This window comes from Pelodiscus sinensis, chromosome 2, assembly GCF_052426305.1.
Source record: "Pelodiscus sinensis isolate ZL-2025 chromosome 2, ASM5242630v1, whole genome shotgun sequence".
Classification (NCBI taxonomy): Eukaryota; Metazoa; Chordata; order Testudines; family Trionychidae; genus Pelodiscus; species Pelodiscus sinensis.
Genome location: NC_143053.1, coordinates 35,048,825 through 35,070,864, shown reverse-complemented (window position 1 = coordinate 35,070,864; position 22,040 = coordinate 35,048,825). Strand labels below are relative to the sequence as shown.

The 22,040-nt window shown below is 40.0% G+C and overlaps 1 protein-coding gene across 1 annotated transcript in view; it reads left to right on the top strand.

The window, feature by feature from the left end:
• The window catches only part of RIMS2 (regulating synaptic membrane exocytosis 2), a 510,981-nt gene that overhangs the window by 139,212 nt on the left and 349,729 nt on the right, over positions 1-22,040 (top strand). Inside the window, exon 3 of the mRNA XM_089776190.1 lies at positions 18,161-18,228. Within this exon, the coding sequence (XP_089632316.1) occupies positions 18,161-18,228 (68 nt within the window). The remainder of the gene's footprint in view (positions 1-18,160; positions 18,229-22,040) is intronic.

Here is a 22,040-nt window from a genome sequence, read left to right as displayed (position 1 = left end):
CCCTGGCAAGCGCCGCACGCCCGGGGCCGGCGCTCCCCCCGTAAGCGCCGCGGGGCCAAGGCCGGGGCCGGGGCCAGGGCACGCGCGGCGCCCCCGGGTGTGGGGCCAAGGCCGGCGCCAGAGCCGGCAAGGGCACGCGTGGTGCTCCCGGGGGCGGGGCCAAGGCCGGCGCCAGAGCCGGCAAGGGCATGCGCGGTGCTCCCGGGGGCGGGGCCAAGGCCGGCGCCGGAGCTGGCAAGGGTACACGCGGCGCCCCCGGGGCCGGGACCGGCCATGCGCCCGGGGCTGGCACCTGCCAGCCCAGATTGCTCCGCGGGCGCATGTAAAGAGCCCGGCGGGCGCCATGGCGCCCGCGGGCACCGGGTTGGGGACCACGGGTCTAGACCATCCCTGATAGACATTTACCTAACTACTCTTAACCATCTCCAGAGATAGGGATTCCACAACCTCCCTGGGCAATTTATTCCAGTGTTTGACTACCTTGACAGTTAGGAACTTTTTCCTAATATCCAACCGAAACCTCCCTTGCTGCAGTTTAAGCCCATTGCTTCTGATTCTATCCTCAGAGGCCAAGATGAACAAATTTTCTCCCTCCTCCTTATGACACCCTTTTAGATACCATACATTTAGGCTGCGTCTACACTGGCATGATTTTGCGCAAATACTTTTAATGGAAGAGTTTTTCTGTTAAAAGTATTTGCACAAGAGAGAATCTATACTGGCATGTGCCTTTGCGCAAAAGATTTGCTTTTCTGCAAAAGCATCCATGCCAGTGTAGACTCTCTCTTGCGCAAGAAAGCTCCGATGGCCATTTTAGCCATCAGGCTTTCTTGAACAAGAAATTGATGTTACCTGTATACACTGTCCTCTTGTGCAAGAACACTTGCACAAGAGGACTTATCCCTGAGTGGGAGTATCAGAGTACTTGCGTAAGAAGCACTGATTTTGTACATTACAAAGTTAGTGTTCTTGCGCAAATACTCGCGGCCAGTGTAGATACTTAGGAGCAGATATGAAATCTGAAGGCTACGTTAAGTCTCTCTTTCATACTTCTAGTATAATCTCTCATAGGCCATATCTACCCTATGCAGTGGATTGAAGCTGCAGCAATCGATCCACCAGCTGTCAATTTATCACATCTGCTATAGACATATTAAATTGATCTCCAACACAACAATACCAACAGTCCACCAAAACAAGAAGAGTAATTGGTGTCAACAGGAAAGCAGCCCCCAGCAATCTTACCTCATGCAAGACATCACAGTGAGTATGTTGAGAAGAGTTTCCCTCAAATTATATTTAAACAAATTCCACTTTAATTATAAAATCAATCTCTTAACTCCAAATAGTTAGAATATTCCAGTTTATTTTACTCATTGTCCTAGATACTTCAAGAGAGTTAATTCTTACTAATAATATTCCAATATAATATCACAATTGCTACTCCTTATACAATATTTCTAGATTTACTAATATATAAGCGCAAACAGCAATTGTATACACCAAAGTCTTTGTTAATATAAAGTCTTTTCACATGTAAATGAACTTAAGAAGAGTAATATCTCAATGGTTCAGAGTAATGCTGGAAGTGTGTAACAGATGGGGTTCTGCAGGGATTTGTTTTGGGTTTGGTTCTGTTTAATATCTTCATCAATGATTTAGGCCTGGTCTACACTGCGGCTACATCTACATTGGCATGATCTTGTGCAAATACTCTTTAATGCAAGAGTTCTTACGTTAAAGTATTTGCTCAAGAGAGCGTCTACACTGGCATGGGCCTTTGCGCAAGAGATGTGCTTTTGCGCAAGAGCATCCGTGCCAGTGTAGATGTTCTCTTGCGCAAGAAAGCTCCAATGGCCATTTTAGCCATCGGGCTTTCTTGTGCAAGAAATTCATGTTGCCTGTCTACACTGGCCTCTTGCGCAAGAACAGTTGCACAAGAGGGCTTATTTCTGAGCGGGAGCATCATAGTTCTTGTACAAGAAGCACTGATTTCACACATTAGTACATCAGTGTTCTTGCGTAAGAACTCCCCGCCAGTGTAGACAGGCAGCATGTTTTTTGCGCAAAAGCAGCCACTTTTGCGCAAAATCATGCCAGTGTAGACACAGCCTAGGAGTTTAGATTGAATTTAGCTGCATAAGGATGATTTTTTAAATGATGCATCCACACTACCAAGCCTGTCATGTCAAACGTAAGGGCCACTGAAGTTGATATTGGTTATTTCTGGTTTCACAAGAAGTAATGCTATTCCAGACCTTTCATGGTCAAATTTATGGTAGTGTAGACCCAATGTTAGAGAAAGTCAAAGTTATTGGCCTCTGGGAGGCATCACACAGTGCCCTGCTCTGGCCAGAACTTGTGCCTCTACTGATCTCAAGTTGAACAGGAAAAGCCCTGTGAAAAATTGAATTTCATTTCCTGTGTGGCCAGTGTTGAAGGACATCTCAGAGTGAGCATCACACTGTGACTCATGTGGCCATGACATCAATCAATTCAGGTACTGCAATGACTTTGAATACTTCTGCTCCCATGGGCTTCAGTTCCCATGGATGCAAAAGAGCACCAAGATGAAGTGTCTGGGAGATCTCGGACCTCATGGAGGCTTGGGGAGAGGTATCCATTCTCTCCGAGTTGTCTGGCGTTGCAAGCTTCCAAAGGGCTATTGCCATGTACTTCTACAGGGTCAGAGTAAGTCTCATTCAGGTATTCTGGCACCTCAGCATAGGAGAAAGCCATTCGCAAAGTTAAAAGAAAGTGGTCTTACACATTTGGAAGTTTTGCAGCCACTGCTGATCATCCCATCTCTGCATTACAATGCAGTCCCACCAGTGTGTGCTTGTTTCATGGCGTTCCACTGTATACACAGGATTGACTGGAGGCTGTGCTTGCATAAGTGCCAGGCCTTACATGAGCAGCGACTCCATACCAAGCCAAGATTAGATTTGTCCTCTTCCTGGTGGAGCAACATGTGCATTCTCTCAAGGTATTGTGCCATTAGGCACCTCACAGCACACATAAGCATCACTATGGTTTGCTACAAACCAGAATCCATGCTTATGCTGCCATAGCGTCTGCATAGGAGACAAGGGCACAAAAAACTCTAACAGACTGTTTCCTGTTGATCTCGCACAAGGGAGGAGGGACTAAACAAGTGCATTATAGGACACTGCCAACATGAGCCCATAACCACCCACTGCACAGCTTTGGTCCCAGCGGGCACTGTAAACATAGCCCAAAATGCTAAGCTATCCACAGTGCATTGCTCTCTGAGTCCACAGTAGCTCCCAAAGGGGGACATGGTACTTTGGACTGTATTCGATTCTTCTCCACAGTGAGGATGTGGAGGCTCAACTCTGCAAAATCGGGTGCCCAGAAATCAACCATAATAGATTTGACCTTATCTCATGTGTAGACATGGCTTAGATAAGGGCATAGAGAGTTCACTTATAAAGCTTGTGGATAATACCAAGCTGGGAGGAGTTGCTAGTACTTTGGTGGATAGAATTATAACTCAAAATGATACAGACAAATTGGAGAAATGGTTTGAGGTAAATAGGATGAAATTCAATAAGGACAAATGCAAAGAACTCCACCTAGGAAGGAAAATCTAGGTTTCATAGTGGACCACAAGCTAAATATGAGTCAACTGCGTGGCATTGTTGCAAAAAAAGCAGACATCATTCTGGGATGTATTCACATAAATGTTGTAAGAAAGACACAAGAAATAATTCTTCCACTTTACATTGAATTGGCCTCAACTGGAGTATTTTGTCAAATTCTGGGTACCACATTTCAGGAAAGATGCAAACAAATTGGAGAAAGTATGGAGAAGAGCAACAAAAATGATTAAAAGTCTAGAAAACATGATCTATGATGGAAAATTCTTAAAAGAATTGGGTTTATTTAGTCTGGAAAAAAGCTTTTAAGTACCTAAAAGGTTGTTACAAAGAGGAAGGAGAAATATTATTCTCCTTAACTTCTGATGACAGGACAAGAAAAAATGGGCTTAAATTGGAGCTAGCATTAGACTTAAATGGGCTTAAATTGTAACAAAGGTTAGATTGGAGATTAGGAAAAAGTTTCTAAATATCATAGTAGTTAACCACTAGAAAAAAATTGCCTCTCTAGGTTGTATACTCTCCATCACTGGTGATTTTTAAAAGCAGTTAGACCTATTTAGGAATGGTCTAGATGGTATTTGGTCCTGCCATGACTGTAAGGGACTAGACTTAATGACCTCTCAATGTTCTTTCCAATTCTATTACTCCACAAAAAACTACTCTACTACTGAAAGCTTTTGGTTGAACACTTGGCACTTTTAATAGAAATGCCATAAAAAGTGATTTGGTGTTAAACATTTATTTGTTCTTTGGATGGCTAAAACATTATTTAATTGTCTTAATGTTATGAATTAGGGAATGTTTTGAAATTACTTCTTAAATTGATGGTTCCTCTCCACATTGCTAAGGGGTGCATTAATGGTTGTGATTAAAACCATAGTGCCTAATTTGTTCAAAGAGATGTTTATTTTAGATATACTTAGGTTTATGGTCTCATTTTGCTGGCTAAGCTTTAATTGTACGGCTTCTTTGTGTGGGACCTTGATCCTTTTAAGCAAGGAGATATTGTCTGCAATGACACAGAGAAAACAAATTCCAACATCATTTGTGTAGGCTTCTTTGTCACTTATTAGGAAATGAAACATCTGTTTTGAAATCAAGTATATTTTGAGACCATATGGTACATTTTGTCTTATTTCCAACTTAAAGGAGACACAGTCCATTTCCTCTCTTATTGTGCTGATCTTCTATCATCTAGGGCCTGAGACTTTAAGTTTAATTTCTTTTGGGGATGTACTTAATCAATATAGTTTAGGATTTTTAAAAATCAGTTAGCATTGATTTTATAGTACTAAAAACTTGGAACTAGACAAATTGAATAGGAAGCTACTGTACTTTAGATGTGTGTGTACTCAAGCCCTATTAATATGGGGTATGTGTGTTTTATAGAGATGTAGGTCTTGTGTTTACTTGCATTGACTCTGACTACTGTAGTAGCTTATAATTCTTTAATAGGAGAAAATATTGCTACAGTTTAGCTACAAATGTGCAAGTCAGTTTCAAACCTAGATGAATTTCATTTGCATCAGACTTCAATAAGCACAAATGATTAAAGGAACAAGAGAAGTGTTGAGTGCTGAAAAGCCTAGTCTTGAGGTTTCTGTTAGCTTCTTCAATTACACTCAGCATCTCAGAGTAAACAGTACAAATGGCTAGCTCAAATGTTACTATGCAGAATTTTCCTAAAGCTAATTGTTTCTTCCTCATTTTAGTCCTTGGTATTCATAGATAGTGTTTGGGGGTAAACTTTTCATAAACTTTTAAACCATCAGTTAAATTCCCTAGTTTATGCCTCTATTAGTAACAATATATCTTTCTCTAATACAGTGACACAATCTAGATCTGCCCTAGCTCAGGGTTTGCCTGTGCCTTCATTATAAATCTTGTTTTCCAGAGTTTTATAAACAACCATAAAATATTTTTCTTGACAGAAACTTGGCAGTAAATTTTGAGCTAGAGAGAAAATCCATAATCTGTTTGTCTTTTACTATATTTGATTTAACTTGGTTTGATCATTTTTGATTTGTAGAAGGGCAAAAAAGAAGATGTTTAAACAAATCTTTGACAGCTCCTACTTCTGGGAAAACACTGACTATTTTGTCACTGGCTTCAGTGAAAGCAGCTCTTGACCCTGGTTTTATTTGCAATCCCATAGTTTAAAAACAGCCTCATTTGAAAAGCTAGCAATAGGTAAAGTATTTGTTCATTATGGACAAGATTGTCGCAGGCACCTGCTTAAAAGGGAGTATAATGCCTAACTTCCTCAGGCTCCTTTGAACATCCCACCTTTGTAGACTATTTGTTTTTGGGCATTAAACTGTTATTCCTTAAGATTTTAGCTGGAATATACTCTGTTGTGTTTGTAGTATAGTATTAATAGAATCATAGAATTGGAAGAAAACTTTTGAGATGACCTCTTGAGGTTATTTAGTCCAACCCCTTGCTAAAAGCAGGACCAGACCCAACTAAATGATCCAAGGCATCACTTTGTCAAGACAGGACTTAAAAACCAGTAGCGTTGATACCTGCCACCAGCCAGACATTTAGTCATTGATCACTATCTGTTGAGCCAGATAATCTAGGCAGCTTTTTATCTACCTTACAGAACATTTATTTAAACCATAGTTCTTTAACTGGCAAAAATACAGTGGGAGACCATATCAAAAGCTTTGCTAAAGTCAAGGTATATTATGTCCACTGCCTTCCTTATGTCCACAGAGCCAGTTACCTCGTCATAGAAGATAATCAGGTTGGTCAGGCATGACTTGTCCTTGGTGAATCCATGTTGACTATTCCCGATCACTTTCCTCCCTTCCAAGTGCTTCAAAATGGATTCCTTGAGGATCTACTGTATGATTTTCTGGGGTCGGAAGTGAGGTTGACTGGTCTGTACTTATCTGGATTCTCTTTCTTCTCTTTTTAAAAGATGGGCACTACATTTCCAGTTGTCTGGGACATCCTCTGATCGCCACGAGTTTTCAAAGATAATGGCCAATAGCTCTGCAATCACATCTGCCAACTCCCTCAGCACACTCCAGTGCTTTAGATCTGGCCCCGTGGATTTGTGAATGTCCAGCTTTTCTAAATTGTTCTTAACCTGTTCTTTCTCCACTGAGAGCTGCCTACATCCTTCCCATGTTATGCTGCCTAGAAGGGATGTAAGTGACTAGTCGAGTAGCTGACTACCTGACAAGCCTAGCCTACTTGACTAGTCGTTTCCCCCCTTCACTTGCTTCCTCTAATTAGAGGCAGTAAAGGGGGCAGGAGCCGGTGTTGCAGGGGGGACGGGCAGGGGAGGCAGAGGTACAGCAGTCTGGGACCAGCATGAGCTGGGACTGCTGAGTCCTGGCTTGTGCCAGGTCCCGGACCTATCCCTGCCTCTTAAAATGGAGTTTGAGCTGCCCAGTTCTTACTACATTTAAAAGGCAGACATGGAGTGGACTGGTGCCCAGCACGAGCCAGGACTCAGCAGTTCCGGCTCACGCTGGGTCCCGGACCTACCCCTGCTGTGGTTCTGCAGTTTAAATATAGTAGGAGTTGGGCTGCCTGCAGACCCAGCTCCTACTACATTTAAACTGCAGAGCTGCAGTGGGGACCCTTATCAACTAATCATGGAATCAATATAAATTGTATCAGCTATATGATTAGTCGATTACCCACTTATTAACACCCTTACTGCCTAGTTCAGTAGTCAGGGAGCTGATCTTGTCTGTGAAGAGAGAGGCCAAAAAAGCATTGAGTACTTCCGCTTCTTCCAAATCATCACTCACTAGGTTACCTCCCTCATTCAGTAAGAGTCCCACATCTTCCCTGACGACCCTCTTATTGCTAATATGCTGGTAGAAAGCTTTCTTACTTTCTTGTATTCTTGTATTCTGATTAACTGTGAGCAGAGAAGCTGTCTCTTGCTGTTTGATTCCTACTGTGGTCTGGGAAGCAAGATTTTATTCACATTATTTTTATTTAAATATGATTGCTTCTGAGAAATACTAATTCCATTCTAATCATTTTCTCCTTTTAATAGTAACAACCTGGAAGAACTCCAAACTTGGCTAACCAGTTGGGCCAAAAGGGTAATAGTATATCACAGTCAATAGTCTATGTCTCACTTGAAGGTATTTAGATACCATTTCCTGCTTGTGGTATACACATTTTAAGAGAATATAATATATTCTGGGAATAGCTAATAATTAAAATACCTCACTGTTGAAAGGTTATTTTTATACAAATCTGCTCTTATAGAAGGCCATTAAAATATCTCTGGGTATGTCTACACTACCCCGCTAATTCGAACTAGCGGGGTAATGTATGCATACCGAACGTGCAAATGAAGCCCGGGATTTGAATTTCCCGGGTTTCATTTGCATAAGCCGGCCGGCGCCATTTTTAAATGCCAGCTTGTTCAAATCCCGTGCCGCACGGCTACACGCGGCACGGGCTAGATAGTTCGAACTAGCAAGCCATTCCGAACTATCTGTACACCTCGTTCCACGGGTGTCTGGCTGGTGTCTGGCTGGTGAGTCTTGCCCACATGCTCAGGGTTTAGCTGATTGCCATATTTGGGGTCAGGAAGGAATTTTCCTCCAGGGTAGATTGGCAGAGGCCCTGGAGGTTTTTCGCCTTCCTCTGTAGCATTGGGCACAGATCACAGCTGAAGGACTCTCTGCATGTTGGGGCCTTCAAAGTATTTGAAGGCTTCAATATCTGAGACATAGGTGAGAGGATTATTCTAAGAGGGGTGGGCGAGATTCTGTGGCCTGCACTGTGCAGGGGGTCAGACTAGATGATCATAATGGTCCCTTCTGACCTTAAAGTCCATGAGTCTATGAGGGTATGTCTACACTACCCTCCTAGTTCGAACTAGGAGGGTAATGTAGGCATACCGCACTTGCAAATGAAGCCCGGGATTTGAATTTCCCGGGCTTCATTTGCATAAGCGGGGAGCCGCCATTTTTAAATCCCCGCTGGTTCGAACCCCGTGCAGCGCGGCTACACGGGGCTCGAACTAGGTAGTTCGGACTAGGTTCCTATTCCGAACTACCGTTACTCCTCGTGAAATGAGGTGTACCGGTAGTTCGGAATAGGCACCCTAGTCCGAACTACCTAGTTCGAGCCCCGTGTAGCCGCGCTGCACGGGGTTCGAAGCAGCGGGGATTTAAAAATGGCGGCTCCCCGCTTATGCAAATGAAGCCCGGGAAATTCAAATCCCGGGCTTCATTTGCAAGTGCGGTATGCCTACATTATCCCGCTAGTTCGAACTAGCGGGGTAGTGTAGACATACCCTGAGTCTATGAGCCCTCTTGCGCAAGTATTCTTGCGCAAGAGGGCCAGTGTAGACAGCCAAGTTAATTTCTTGCGCAAGAAAGCCCGATGGCTAAAATGGCCATCGGAGCTTTCTTGCGCAAGAGAGTGTCTACACTGGCATGGATGCTTTTGCACAAAAGCAAATCTTTTGCACAAAGGCACATGCCAGTATAGACGCTCTCTTGCACAAATACTTTTAATGGAAAAAATGTTTCTGTTAAAAGTATTTGTGCAAAATCATGCCAGTCTAGACGCAGCCTTCATGAACATAAGTTTCTCATAATGGTATTATTATGAACTGAACTTGCATACCAATAAGATCAATAAACTCCTCCCCTATTCCCAACCCTGAATTTATTTATTTGAAGTTTGAATATTATGATCATGATACTAATATTGTATTGTACTTGATAATAAACTGGTTGATTTTGGGAATTAGTATTGAAAGTGTGTTATACATTTTTATATAAAAAGTTTGATACAAAAACATATAATCTATCTGATATTCTGACATTTTTCCTAGACTCATTTCTGCTGGTTACCATACTTACCCATGGAATGCGCTTACTTTTAGTAATAAAAAGTCTTCTGTTAGGGCAGAGATGTTTATGAGTGAACACCAGTAAGTGATGCTCTCCACTAGTCAGAATTGGCAACTGAACATATTTTGTCTTAATATACAAAGATTTGTGATATACAAGTCTTTTCTGTAGGAAGCTAAGTATGATATTTTTCATGCATTTTTCTTAATCTGAAGATTTCATACATTATAAACCCATTCAAGAGTTTAATATTGATGGAATTTACTGTGCAGAATATATATGCTTAGTCATTTCACTCAAGTTATTAATTGCATTTTAAAATACTATGTGTGTACAAGGCAATACATGTCTCCCACATCAATGGACAGTTATTCTCTTCGTAGGCAGGCCATTTGCTCAGTTGTAAGCCAGACAGTCCTGCATTGGTAAGATTTTTCTTTGTCCACTACTAGGTATGTTTTTGTCTAGCATCAGGACACACTGCTTTCCCCCATTGCCATGATCTTAAATACATGGTGTATGTGAGGTCATGGCAGCAGGGGGAGGGCAGAAACACATTCTGCAAAATGGCATTCTCTATATAATGGGACTTCACATGTGCTGTGCCTGCAAAGTTTTGCCAGAGGGAGTGGGATTGGTGTTGGGGTTGTGCTGTTCTGGAAGTACCTGCTAATAAGTCTGGTATTCTGGGGATACATTAGTGACCACAAAATCTTTGTGTTGTCTGTCAGATACTACTGCTGGGGATATAATTAGTTTAATATGCTTTAATAAATAATAATTCTACTCTATTTTAATTAACTTGCATGGTGTTTAGAGTATTTGTTTGGATGTGTCCTTTTGCACTGATTGGGGCAAAATATGGATGACCAAAAAGGTCTTTTTCATTGGAAAATATACATTTCCAATGTACAGATGAACCTAGCACAGGGCTCTGTATGATAATTTTGGAGTTAATTGAGGCTCCGTCCATAATAACTTCCAGTATCAGGTGTACAAAGTTCTTTCAAGTTTGAAAGGAAATAAAATATAAAAGGCCTTGCCCTATGAAAATATTCTTTTCATGGGTTTTGAAAAAGAAAATTCAAAGTGTTAACAAAGGATAGAAAATACTGATGTTTATTTTTTTGTTTGTAAACATCAAAAAAGTTAATTTTAAACTAAAAGCTTTCACTCAAGAAATTAAACAAGACTTTTGTGTTGGCATGTTGTTAAGGTATCTGAGACAAAGAATACTTCAGACATATCCTGATTATTTGCCTTCAGAGATCCTTTTTACAAGGTCATATATCTACACATCCTGGGGTCTTTCTGGTTTTACTCTGAAAATAGGCAAATACCGGCTGCAAAAATAGTCCTATCTTGCTCTATTGTGTGTGTGTATTCTGGCTAGTTCAGGATTGCCTGTATAACCATCACAAATGATATCTTTAATATTCAAAGTGTATATTCAAAGAGGGATATTTTTTGACTGTGAGGACATTCTTGTGAAAGCATGAAGATAACACTCTACTCTAAAACACTTCACTGGGATCTGCCATTCAAAAGTGTGTATGTGTGCATATGTGTGTGGGTGTAAACATTGTTGATTTTTGTGGAGGTAGGATGAAGATCTAACATCTCTGCCTCTTGTTCCTTCTTCATTCTCAGGCTTGCTGACAGTAGTTCTGGCACCAAGACAAAACAATCAATGGGGCCCCTGCTCCCTCCCTTGGCTGAAGCCTCCCTGCCCAAAGAGGTCCTGAGCACTTCCCCTGGTCAGAGGACCCTTGGCCCTGCTGGTTGTACCTCAGTACCCCTCTGCCCAGAGGAGCTCCAGGTCAGCTGCAGCTGTTCCTCCCTTTTCTTCTCCAGACCCAACCTGCTCTGGGGAAAAACATCTCTCCAAAGACACTTTTGATATGCCATATGCAGGCTTTAGGGTGACTGAGTAGTGAATGCCACACTCTGCCATCCTGGAACCAACAAAATAGTTTATCAAAAACATCTTTGGGGAGATGCTTTCCCCCAGAGCACATTGGGTCTGGAGAAGGGAGGAGAAGCATGGCAGCAGTCAGTTCAGGGCTCCCCTAGGCACCGGGGTTTCCCCTGTGTCCAACCTAGAAGCTTTCTCTAGCTGGAGGAAGGAGGCACTCAGAAGTTATTGCTCTGACCAAGGGATGGGGGAACAGTGGTTCTCACAGCTCCAGACACTGGGGGAGGGGGAGGATTGAAGGAGTGGAGCTGAGGGTTAGCCTCCCCAATGGGAAGGCTCCATCCTCCACCCGTGTGTCCTGTCGATGTCTGTAGCATGCCCCAGTGATTTAAAAGGGACTAGAGGGGTTCCCAGCTGCTGTTGTGAAGATAGGCCTATTTAAATCACCCTGGCTCCTGGACACTAGCCCCTTTTGCCCCCCAATCAGGAGCCCTGTTCATGCTGCATGTTCTCTGGCATGTTCATAAGTCAAAGCCAGGATTCAGTGCCTAGAATTTTAACACCATGCTTTGTCCAAAATCTTCAGTGTTTAATGTTAAGTACCTCTAAGGATAGGTAAATCTAAGGTTAGGCTGTAAATGAAAGTGGCCTGGTTTTCTGAAGTGTTCAATATATTCAGCTCCCTATGAAACTCTTTGGAACAACAGGTGCTCAGAACCTTTGAACACAAGGCAGTTTTATTTAAAGGCTTACGTCTGGATTGAAGAGTCTAAATTTAGGCACCTGAATTAGAAAACTATTGACCTGAGTCTCGATATGGAGCACAACAGTTATATAGATAGTAGAAGTAATAATTGCTTTGAAAAAAAGTGTAATTTATTATACATATAGTTCATACACTAAAGAGTCTTAAGTCCTCATCAGAGTTATTTAATTAATTTCCCTTTCATATTGAAATTCTCTTTTGAATGTATGTCCAAACAGGGAATTAGAGGATATATCTATGGCTAGAAGTAGTCTTGCTATGTATTAAGAAGAAGAATATTAATTTCTAGAGAGCCCTAACTATATATTAATATGGTATGGATGAAATATTCCAGTAGTCATTGCTGACACAACACTGCTTGTCTTTCAGCCCCATCAGAAGGGTGCAAATGTAAGCCAATAGTGAATGCTTTAGAAAATTCCACCTTACATAGTTACTCAGGAAATAATGTAGGTAGAATATAGTGGGTGCTCTTATGAAAATTCATTTTTTTCTTTTTTTACAGTTAAGGAGCTTTCAGTTTTAGCTGTATTCCCATTTTTGGGAATACCAGAATTATTGTAAATATCTTATTAAATAGTAATAAATTTAAAATGTTTTTAGGTAATTTAAAACTAATTTACATGAATATAGAATCAAAGATATGTAGGGCTGGAAGCTCTTGAAGAGCTTGAGTGGTTATCAAGTCCAGCCTTCTGTCCAGCCTTCTGTGCTATGGCAGGATCAGATAGACTTATACCATCTCTGACAGGTGTTTGACCATCCTGTTGTTAAAAACCTCCAATGATAGGGATTACACAATCTCCCTTAGAAACCTGTTGCAGAGAACTTAACTATTATAGCTGGAACATTTTTCCTGGTAACTGATATGGCTGCACAATGATTAAGCCCATTGTTTCTTATCCCATAACCAGTGGACACAAGGAAGAATTAAATCCCAACTTCTTTATAACAACCTTTTGCATATTTGAAGAATGTTATCAAGTCCCTCCTGTATCTTTACTCACAACGTCATATGTTCCGTTCATTTACTCGTTCCTCTGTAGTTAGGTTTTCTAAACCTTTTGTAGTCTTTATTCTTCTCCTCTGGAATCTCTCCAATTTATTCACATCTTTCCTAAAATGTGGCACCCAGAACTGTACACAGTACTACAGCTGAGACCTCACACATGACAAATGGGGGAGGGAGAGAGTTACAACCTGTGTTTTATATATAACACCTGTGTTAAGACACCTCAGAATGACATTAGCATTTTTCTCAGTTATGCCACATTGTCTCAACAGTAATTACCACCTTTTCAATTATTCCCCACTTTGTAGAGAAATGCTTTGCACTTGTCTTTACTGAATTTCATCTTACTGAATTCAGACTAATTCTCCAATTTGTCCAGAGCATTTTGAATTCTTATTCTCCCCTCCAAGGTGCTTGTAGTTCCCTCCTCTCATCCCCAGATTAGCATCATCTGCAAATTTTATATGCATACTCTCCACTCCCTTATCCAAGTAATTAATTAAAATATTGAACAGTACCAGACCCAGGACTGACCCCAATGAAACCAAGATATATCCTCCTACTTTGGCAGAAAACCACTGAAAACTAATCTTTGAATATAATCTTTCAACCAGTAGTGTACCCACTTTATAGTAATATCATCTGGAACATATTTCCATAGTTTGCTTAAAAGAATGTTATAGGGCATTGTGTCAAAAGTCTTACTAAAATCAAGATATACCAAGTCTACTGTTTCACTCGCCCCACTTCTCTCTTCTCTACTAGGTCAGTCACCTTGTCAAAGAAGGAAAGAAATTAGGTTATTTTGGCATGATTGTTCTTGACAAAACCATGTTGTTATTCCTTATAACCCTATTATCCTCCAGATTCTGTACAGAAATGATTGCTTAATAATTTGTTCAAATATCTTTCCAGGTGTTAAAGTCAGGCTGACTGATCTATGATTCTCCAGGTTGTCTTTGTTCCCTTTTTAAAGACAAGTACTATATTTACTCTTCTTCAATCTTTTGGGACATCACTCATCTTCAAGGAACTCTCAAACATAGCTGATAAATGTTCTGAGAATGCTTTAGCTAGTTCCTTAAGTACCCCAGGATAAAATTCATTAGGTCCTGCTGACACAAATACATCTAAATTATCTAAAGCTTCTTTAACTTGTTCTTTCCCTATTTTGACTGCATTCCTTCCCTGTTGTTAATAATTGTACTGAGTGTCTGGCAAGCATTGATCATTTAATAGTGAAGACTGAAGCAAAACAGTCATTAAACACCTTAGCTTTACTTATGTCATCAATTATTAGCTCTCCTTTACCAAGTAGAGGAGCTATGCTTTCCTTCATTTTTCTCTTTCTCTTAATATTTTAAAGAAACTCTTATTGGCTTTTGTGTGCCTTACTAAATGTAATTTTATATCTTTGCCTTTCTGATTTTATACCTACATGCTTGAGCTGCTATTTTATTCTCCTGAGAAATTGTCCATGTTTCGAAGTTTTGTTGGCTTCTTTTTTGATTTTCAGGTCATTAAAGTGCTCTTTCTGGAGCTATATTGGTCTTCTTCTGTTCTTCCTATGATAGAAGACTGGCTTCCTAAGATATACAGATGGCTTTGAAGAAATCCTTTCATGGCAGGGTCTAATCCCATTTTCAGTTAAATCAAGCAAAATTCCAGTTGATTTGAGTGACTGCAGTCTCAGACCTTTAAATAATATGTAAAGTTACAAATACTTTCATAAGATTTGTTTTCAATGCGAGTTAAATTTTATGAAATTAAAGAAAACTTCACATGCTAAACTATGTCACCATAACATCAAGGATCAAGCTTAACTTGCAACTCACCTCTGAGTAATGACTGCAAGAGTAGCCCCCATATATTCAACAGTCTTGTTGCTTTAAGTGCAGTTTCACTTTGACCTTAACCACCATTTGCATCTCTGTAATGTATGTGTTAGTTAAACAGACTTATCTGGACTTTCAGGTTTCAGGTTACATCTGTAAGATTGTCAGTTAGAACTGAACCCCACTCCCATGATCTTTCTTATTTATAATTTGAGCAAATGAGATTGGAAATTGATGAGGATCTTAAATATAACCAGAAATACTGGTCCAACTGATTTAAAATATTTTCCAGTGAATCTCAGAATAATGGGGGATATTATATATGCTATATGGACTGTATAATGAATAGACAGTAGGCTGTGTTAAGAAGAGATTTTCATATTTTCCTCCTGAATTTTGTCCTATTCAGATCTTAAAACCAACTCTTAAGCGGGTTTTCTTTGTTTGTTTGTTTGTTTGTTTTTTAAATGTGAAGACGTTTGCACATCTTAGGGACTGATGCTGAAGTGTGAGGGTAAATGTCAAACTTTCTGTTTTTCATGCAGTGTTTATTGTGTACTAGGGAGTTATATACTTCAAAACTTGAGCAGGCTGAGCTTGTTGCACATGCCTGCTGATCCTTTCATTATTTCGTTCTGCTATATGATCTCTGTGTATGCCAGTCTCCCATCTCCTCCTTTTCAGGGACTCCCTGCTAGTCCCTCCAGTCATTTCTCTGTCAGATTCTCTGTGTACTTCTCATCTTCCATAATAGGTTCCTCCATTATCTCCCCCCAAAACAGTACACTGGGTCACCTCCATTCTCATTTCTTCCCATGCTCTCTAATCGCCTCCATGACAAGAGCTCTGTTTTCCCCATTCCTTCCTCCTGCCAGACAAGGATCTCTCATTGCTCCCCCCCAAACCAAGATTGGTATGTGCCCCTCTTCCTCTTTTCTTCCCTGGCCCCCATTCCACTCCCCCCCCCCATACCAGTGTTCTCCAATCCCCAGGGGTTCTCATTCCCTCCCCACATTAAATTGCATACCAAGATACCCATTGTACAGTCCATCCCACGAGTTGCTTACAATCCTATTTTCCTCAGTCCACCATGTCCCTCATACCAGGATCTCTGTTTTTTCCTCCACCCATGATTTTGTGTACTTCTGTTTCTCCATCCACCTAATGTAGCATCCTTTATTCTGCTCCCTGGATATCAGACTCCCCTGTTCTCTTCTTTGGGTTGTGTGCCACCTGTGCTCCTCTTCTCCTTTTCTCCTGCTGTTATTCTTCTTTCTGTCTGGGAGAGAAGTCATTCTACCTGTCAATACGTGGTGCTATTAACAGGAATCACCAGAGATAAACAGTGGTATTGTTTGCTGGAAGCCATAACAGGTATTATCTACCAGTTCTTCGAAGTTGTACTAGAGATTTTGTGGCTCTGAAGAGCTCTCTGGGGCTCCATTTTTCTTCCATTATCCCACTTCTGGTTTTCAGATTTTCATAAAAATTAATGAAATTTTGACTGTTGATGCCTACAACATTCCCAGAATGTTGACTGAATGAATTGTTCAAAAATACAGATAGGGAAATTCCACTAAGTTGAGTGTAAGGCCTTTGGAAGCTCAGCTAATAGCCACACTGAGAATTAAACCCTATCACACTGCAAAACCATGAATTGTGTAGCATAATTCTCTGAAGTCTGTATCTGTGCATTCCATATCAAAGGTGTTTTGGTCAGTGGATCAAAGTGTTATCAGACTCACTAGTCATACTCTTCCCTGTCACCTGATGTGGCCACAGAGGCCATCATCCAGCTGTACTCTGTGCTGGCCTGGGGGCAGCAAGTCTGCCACCGGCACTCCCTGGATCCAGCTTAGGGGCTGAAGGGGGAAGGCATGCAGGCCTCCTGCTGGTGCTCCCTTGCTCTGATCTGGGGTAGTGGTGGCTGCACTGCAGCTGGCAGTGGCTTTCTGCTGGGGCACTTGCTGCCCAACTGTAATCATTCCACAGTATAACTCCCTTCTACCAGACCCCTCTTTTTCCATTTTATGAGAAACAATTGAACTCCAGGCATATCTCATTGTCCTGGCACAACCAGACCCTAATCTTGCTTTATGTTAGGGTAAGAGGAAGCTTCATACCAAATTTCATGGTCCTAGCTCTTATCATTTAGGAGAGTTCTTGAACAAACAGACTCACGGACAGATAGACAGATGCACATTTCTAAAATCTATAGATAGATGACACTTATGGTTCTAGAATACAAGGAAAATGTTATAAGGCCAAAAGACATGGGTGTATTCTATAATTTACAGGACCTATATAAAAGGGAAAATATTTATATAGCGCAGAACCATTTATTATCACCCCTTTTTATTGACAACAGCATTAATCCTTGGGAACAACTGTTCAATAGCATTAGTGTCTCTCTATTTATCTAATAAATCAAATTTCTGGTATAAAATTTAGATGTATATGGTGTGAAAATATTTTAAAATGTATCAAAATACAGTCCATTGATTCCATATTTAAGATAATAATACAACAATAATAATTTTGCCTGCATTAATTAATTAATGTTCATTTTTATGAATTTATGCAAAGTTAATATCAGTCAATTCTAAAAGTTTCATATTTTTATTTTTCTTAATGATCTATCATCTCTTGACAGGTGTTTCAACATTCTGAAGTTGGCACTTCACTGTTTACATAGTTTATTATAGCTGCCAGAGAACAATTATTTTGATCAGAAAAGGCAAGAGAGCCTTCAAGCTAGACAAATGCATTATTAGGTTAAGATTGACAAAGATGATACAAGTTACACTTAGTGCAGTCAGTTTCCAAAAAGTTTCTAATGTATACACAATAAGGTGTCACATGTTTCTGTGATATTTGTAGATATTTTTGTAAGATCGTCAAAGTACTGTTAATAGAATTAAATCACTTTTTTATATTTTCATATGTTGAATATGTATACAGACACACAGTCTTCCACGTTCCATGTATTCCATTGATGCAGAGTCTCAACTTTCTCTTGAAAACATTCCAGCAAGTGTTACAGTCAAAGGTTATGAGTCAGTCAGGATAACCACAATTTTTAAAAAGTTTTTATTATATCTGTGTCTGTCCTTTCTTCCGCTTTTCCTTTACTTGCACTATCTTGTCTGTCTGATTCTCACAGGAGACATGGATTACAACTGGGTGGACCATACGTCTTGGCATAGCAGTGAGGCATCCCCAATGTCTTTGGTGAGACATGTGGAGCCTTACCATTCAGTTTACTTTATCATTTCACTTTTCCTTTGTTTTATTTACACCTTTGCATGTTTTCTTTTTTGTATCCCTTTTTTTATCCCACACTTGTAGGGGACAGTCAAAGGGGAAAAAGAAAAACTAGTGAGCAGGCAGTTTTTTCGGACTCTAACACCTTATCTGAGAGACAAAAGAAAATGGTGTGCTTTGGAGGCCACTCTTTGGAAGAGGACTTGGAATGGCCAGAGCCTCAAGTTAAAGACTCTGGGGTAGATACGTGTAGTAGCACAACTTTAAATGAGGAGCATAGCCATAGCGAGAAGGTACTGAGCTTGTGGAGCTTACATTTTAAACTTCTCATTTGGTCTTCGTGTGCTCTGTGTCACTCATTAAAACAGTGCATTTAATAAAAAGATAGGGTGTTTTTAGAGACAATGTAGCATTTCTTAAGGTGCAGAAAAGAAAAACAAAACTAAAAATCCCCCCTTACTTTGTCATTTTTACTATTTGGTAGCATAAGAAAAAATATTCAGGCACAAAGGAAAGTTTGGTCTTATGGTCACATGCTAGTACTTGGTGATGTTATCTGCAATTATAAAGTAATTAACAATGAGGATTCTGTTGAATTGGCTGATATGATTTCCTGCATATGTGCTCCTGGGACTAAAATAAGTTAATAGTTTAAATCCCAGGTTAAAAAAGAGAGAAAAATTGGTCGATTTGCACAGAAAATTGTTTTTCTTTTTTCCCTTTCACTGTCATGTTTGTTCTTTTGTTGTCATGCCATTTTTTGTTTGAGTATTGTATAGTATTAGAGTCTTTGCCATCTGCTTTGATAATTATTAGTTTTGCCTTTTGTTTGTGGGGATCGTGATAAATCTTTGTAGAGTTATTAGATGTAATTGGAGGGGAAAAGTTGTACTGTGCCAGTTAATTTTGCATGGAAAGAAGCATGAAACTAGTGTATAGTTGCCAAAAAGTACTATGATTACACCAAATAAGTGATAAGTTTGTTTACAGTTTTCCTTAATATGTTATAATATACAGTAATAATACATGTGTGTATGTATCTATATCTATATCTATATATTCACACACACATACACGTGGTAGTGGGATGATGGAATACTCAGACTCAGTGCTGACTATGTTTATTATGTATGAACTATTAGAAATGCTAATATTATTTCAATAAACACTACATTAGAAAGGGGAGCTAACACATAATATCTTTACATTTAATTTGATCTTTTGATAATTTTAGAGCACTGAGAGAATATAAAGGAATCTGAAAAACCTTACATACTCACAGAGAGGAAAACTGAGATGTTTAGAAAGGTGAAAAAGAGTAGGTCTGAGCCTCAGTGTATCAGGCTTGAGTTCTGAGTTTTACAATGGAACCTCGGAGTTATGAACACCAGAGTTACGAACTGACCAGTCAACCACACACCTCATTTGGAACTAGAAGTATGCAGTCTAGTGGAAGCAGAAGCAGACAAACAAAATCAACTACAGTACAGTAGTGTGTTAAATGTAAATTACTAAAAAAATTAATGGGATTTTTTTTAATTTGACAAGGTAAGAAAACTGTTTCCATGCTTTTATTCATTTAAATTAAGAAGGTTGGAAGCAGCATTTTTCTTCTTCATAGTGAAGTTTCAAAGTTGTATTACATTAATGTTCAGTTGTAAACTTTTTAAAGAACAACCTAGCATTTTATTAAGAGTTACGAACAGCCTCCATTTCCATAGTTTTAGTCAGCAGGGTCAACAGCCACTGTGGACCCTGGGGTAAGTTACCCAGGTGCAGGGCTGAGGGCAGTCAGCCCTTAGTGCCACTCACATCACAGTGTCTTTCCCCCACCCCCTAGCTCTCAGAGACTTGTGGAGCATGTGGCACTGCTCTTGAGTATCAATTCAAAGAGGCCCCTGCTGTCGCAGTAGCAGCAGCGGCAGCTAGGAGCCTCAGACCCCTTTGACTTGCCAGGCCCTGGGGCAATTGCTCCCTTTCCTTCCCCCCTCTCCTGTAAGTGCATTTAGTAACTCTGAGGTTCTTCTGTGCTTCATATTCAGCATCAGGATTAAATGTAATCACATATATCAAAGATCTGTTCTTTTCTATTGTGTACAAAAAAGACCAGGTAGGCGATATAATATCTTTTATTGGACTGACTTCTGCTGGTGGAAGGGACAAGCTTCTGAGCATCAAACAACTCTTCTTCAGGTCTAGGGTATGAAACCAGAGATCCCAAGCTATATATAAGGTTGGACAGATTGTTAAACATAAGGGCTATGTCTCCACTGCTCCCATTTTGCACAAAAAATATGCAAATGAGGTGAAGCATGGAATATCGTTTCACCTCATTTGCATAATTAATTAGTCTCTATTTTTGCGCCAAACCCCCCTCTTGTGCAAGAGCTGTGTAGATGGCTCCTTTTTGCGCCAAAGCCTCTTGCGCAAAAACAGAGCCTAGTTTATTAAGCAAATGAAGGGATATTCCACGCTTTGCCTCATTTGCATATTTTTTCCACAAAATGGGGGCATTGTAGACATAGCCGTTGGGTTCAGACAAGGTGTAGGAGATCACTTAAAATGAAATGGGCGATTTTCACCTCTGCACTTGGAGGCCACGGGAGGCACAGTAGGCAGCAGGGTCTATTGCAAATTGTTGTAATGGGACATAAAGTTAGTGTTAAAGCCATGTTTTTTAGTGTCCAGCAGAATTATGAATTTAAGTTTTCAGCCTTGCCCTTTGAGGTGTTATGAGGTTTCCTCAGAGGATGAGGTCATATATCAAATTATTGCTTTGTGAAAACTGTTGATCTACAAGCAATAGGTGTTTTTGTCTTCTGTCATTTTCATGTGTAAGTTCATTTGATAATGAAATGATTGTCTAGTTTTATTACTCAGGGTTTTTACAATCCAAAACAGTAGTAACTTTACTGTTACTCAAGGAGGTGTCAGGAATAAATCAGTGGGATACAGCTCATCCATCTGATAAACAATTAGCACAGTCCAAGTGCTTTCACCTCATCTTTTATAGCTAATCTCAAACAAAATACATCAGATACAATGACTTCTAGTGAGTCACCCATTTTCCTAATTTCAGCAAAATACTCATTATCTCTTAACCATCAAAACGTTTGGTGTCATAAACACATGGAGCACTTAAAACTAAGATCTCACTTACTTGGTTCCATATTTGTAATACTGTATATTAATCTTCTGTCCCATCCCCCTATTTCGATAGCAAAGCTGCAAACATATAGCTATTTGGCCTTGCCTCTCAGGACTTAAGATGTTCCTAGCTTATGTGATGATTGGCTTGTTAGTGGCAGTGACTGAACATACAGAATTGTTGATTGAAGTACTGTTTCATCTGGGGTAAATATAGGAATGCCAAATTCTTGAGTAAGACTCATCTCCTTGGAGATTATCTATCTTTAACATTAAGAACTTCACAAACTTACACAAATTCAATGTCTTATAAGAGAGACTCAGCATAGGCTCAATGCTCTTTACTGATACTGAGCAATAATTTTCTTGCTGACACTCTGTTTTCATCCCTGAATATGCCTCATTATAGAGCAGACCTCATGTAAGTTCCAGGGCAAGGAAAAATGTGGGCTTTGTAACTGATTATTCTTCCTTTGAATGCAGCATGTCAACACCAGGAACAAAACATTACTATCTAAAATACAAGATTCACCACAATTGGTACTAAATACAGATTTAAAATCCCTGTTTCCATGAGGGACCATCCCACCACTGTCTGCTTACTATTTATATTCCAATTTTTTGCTAATCCT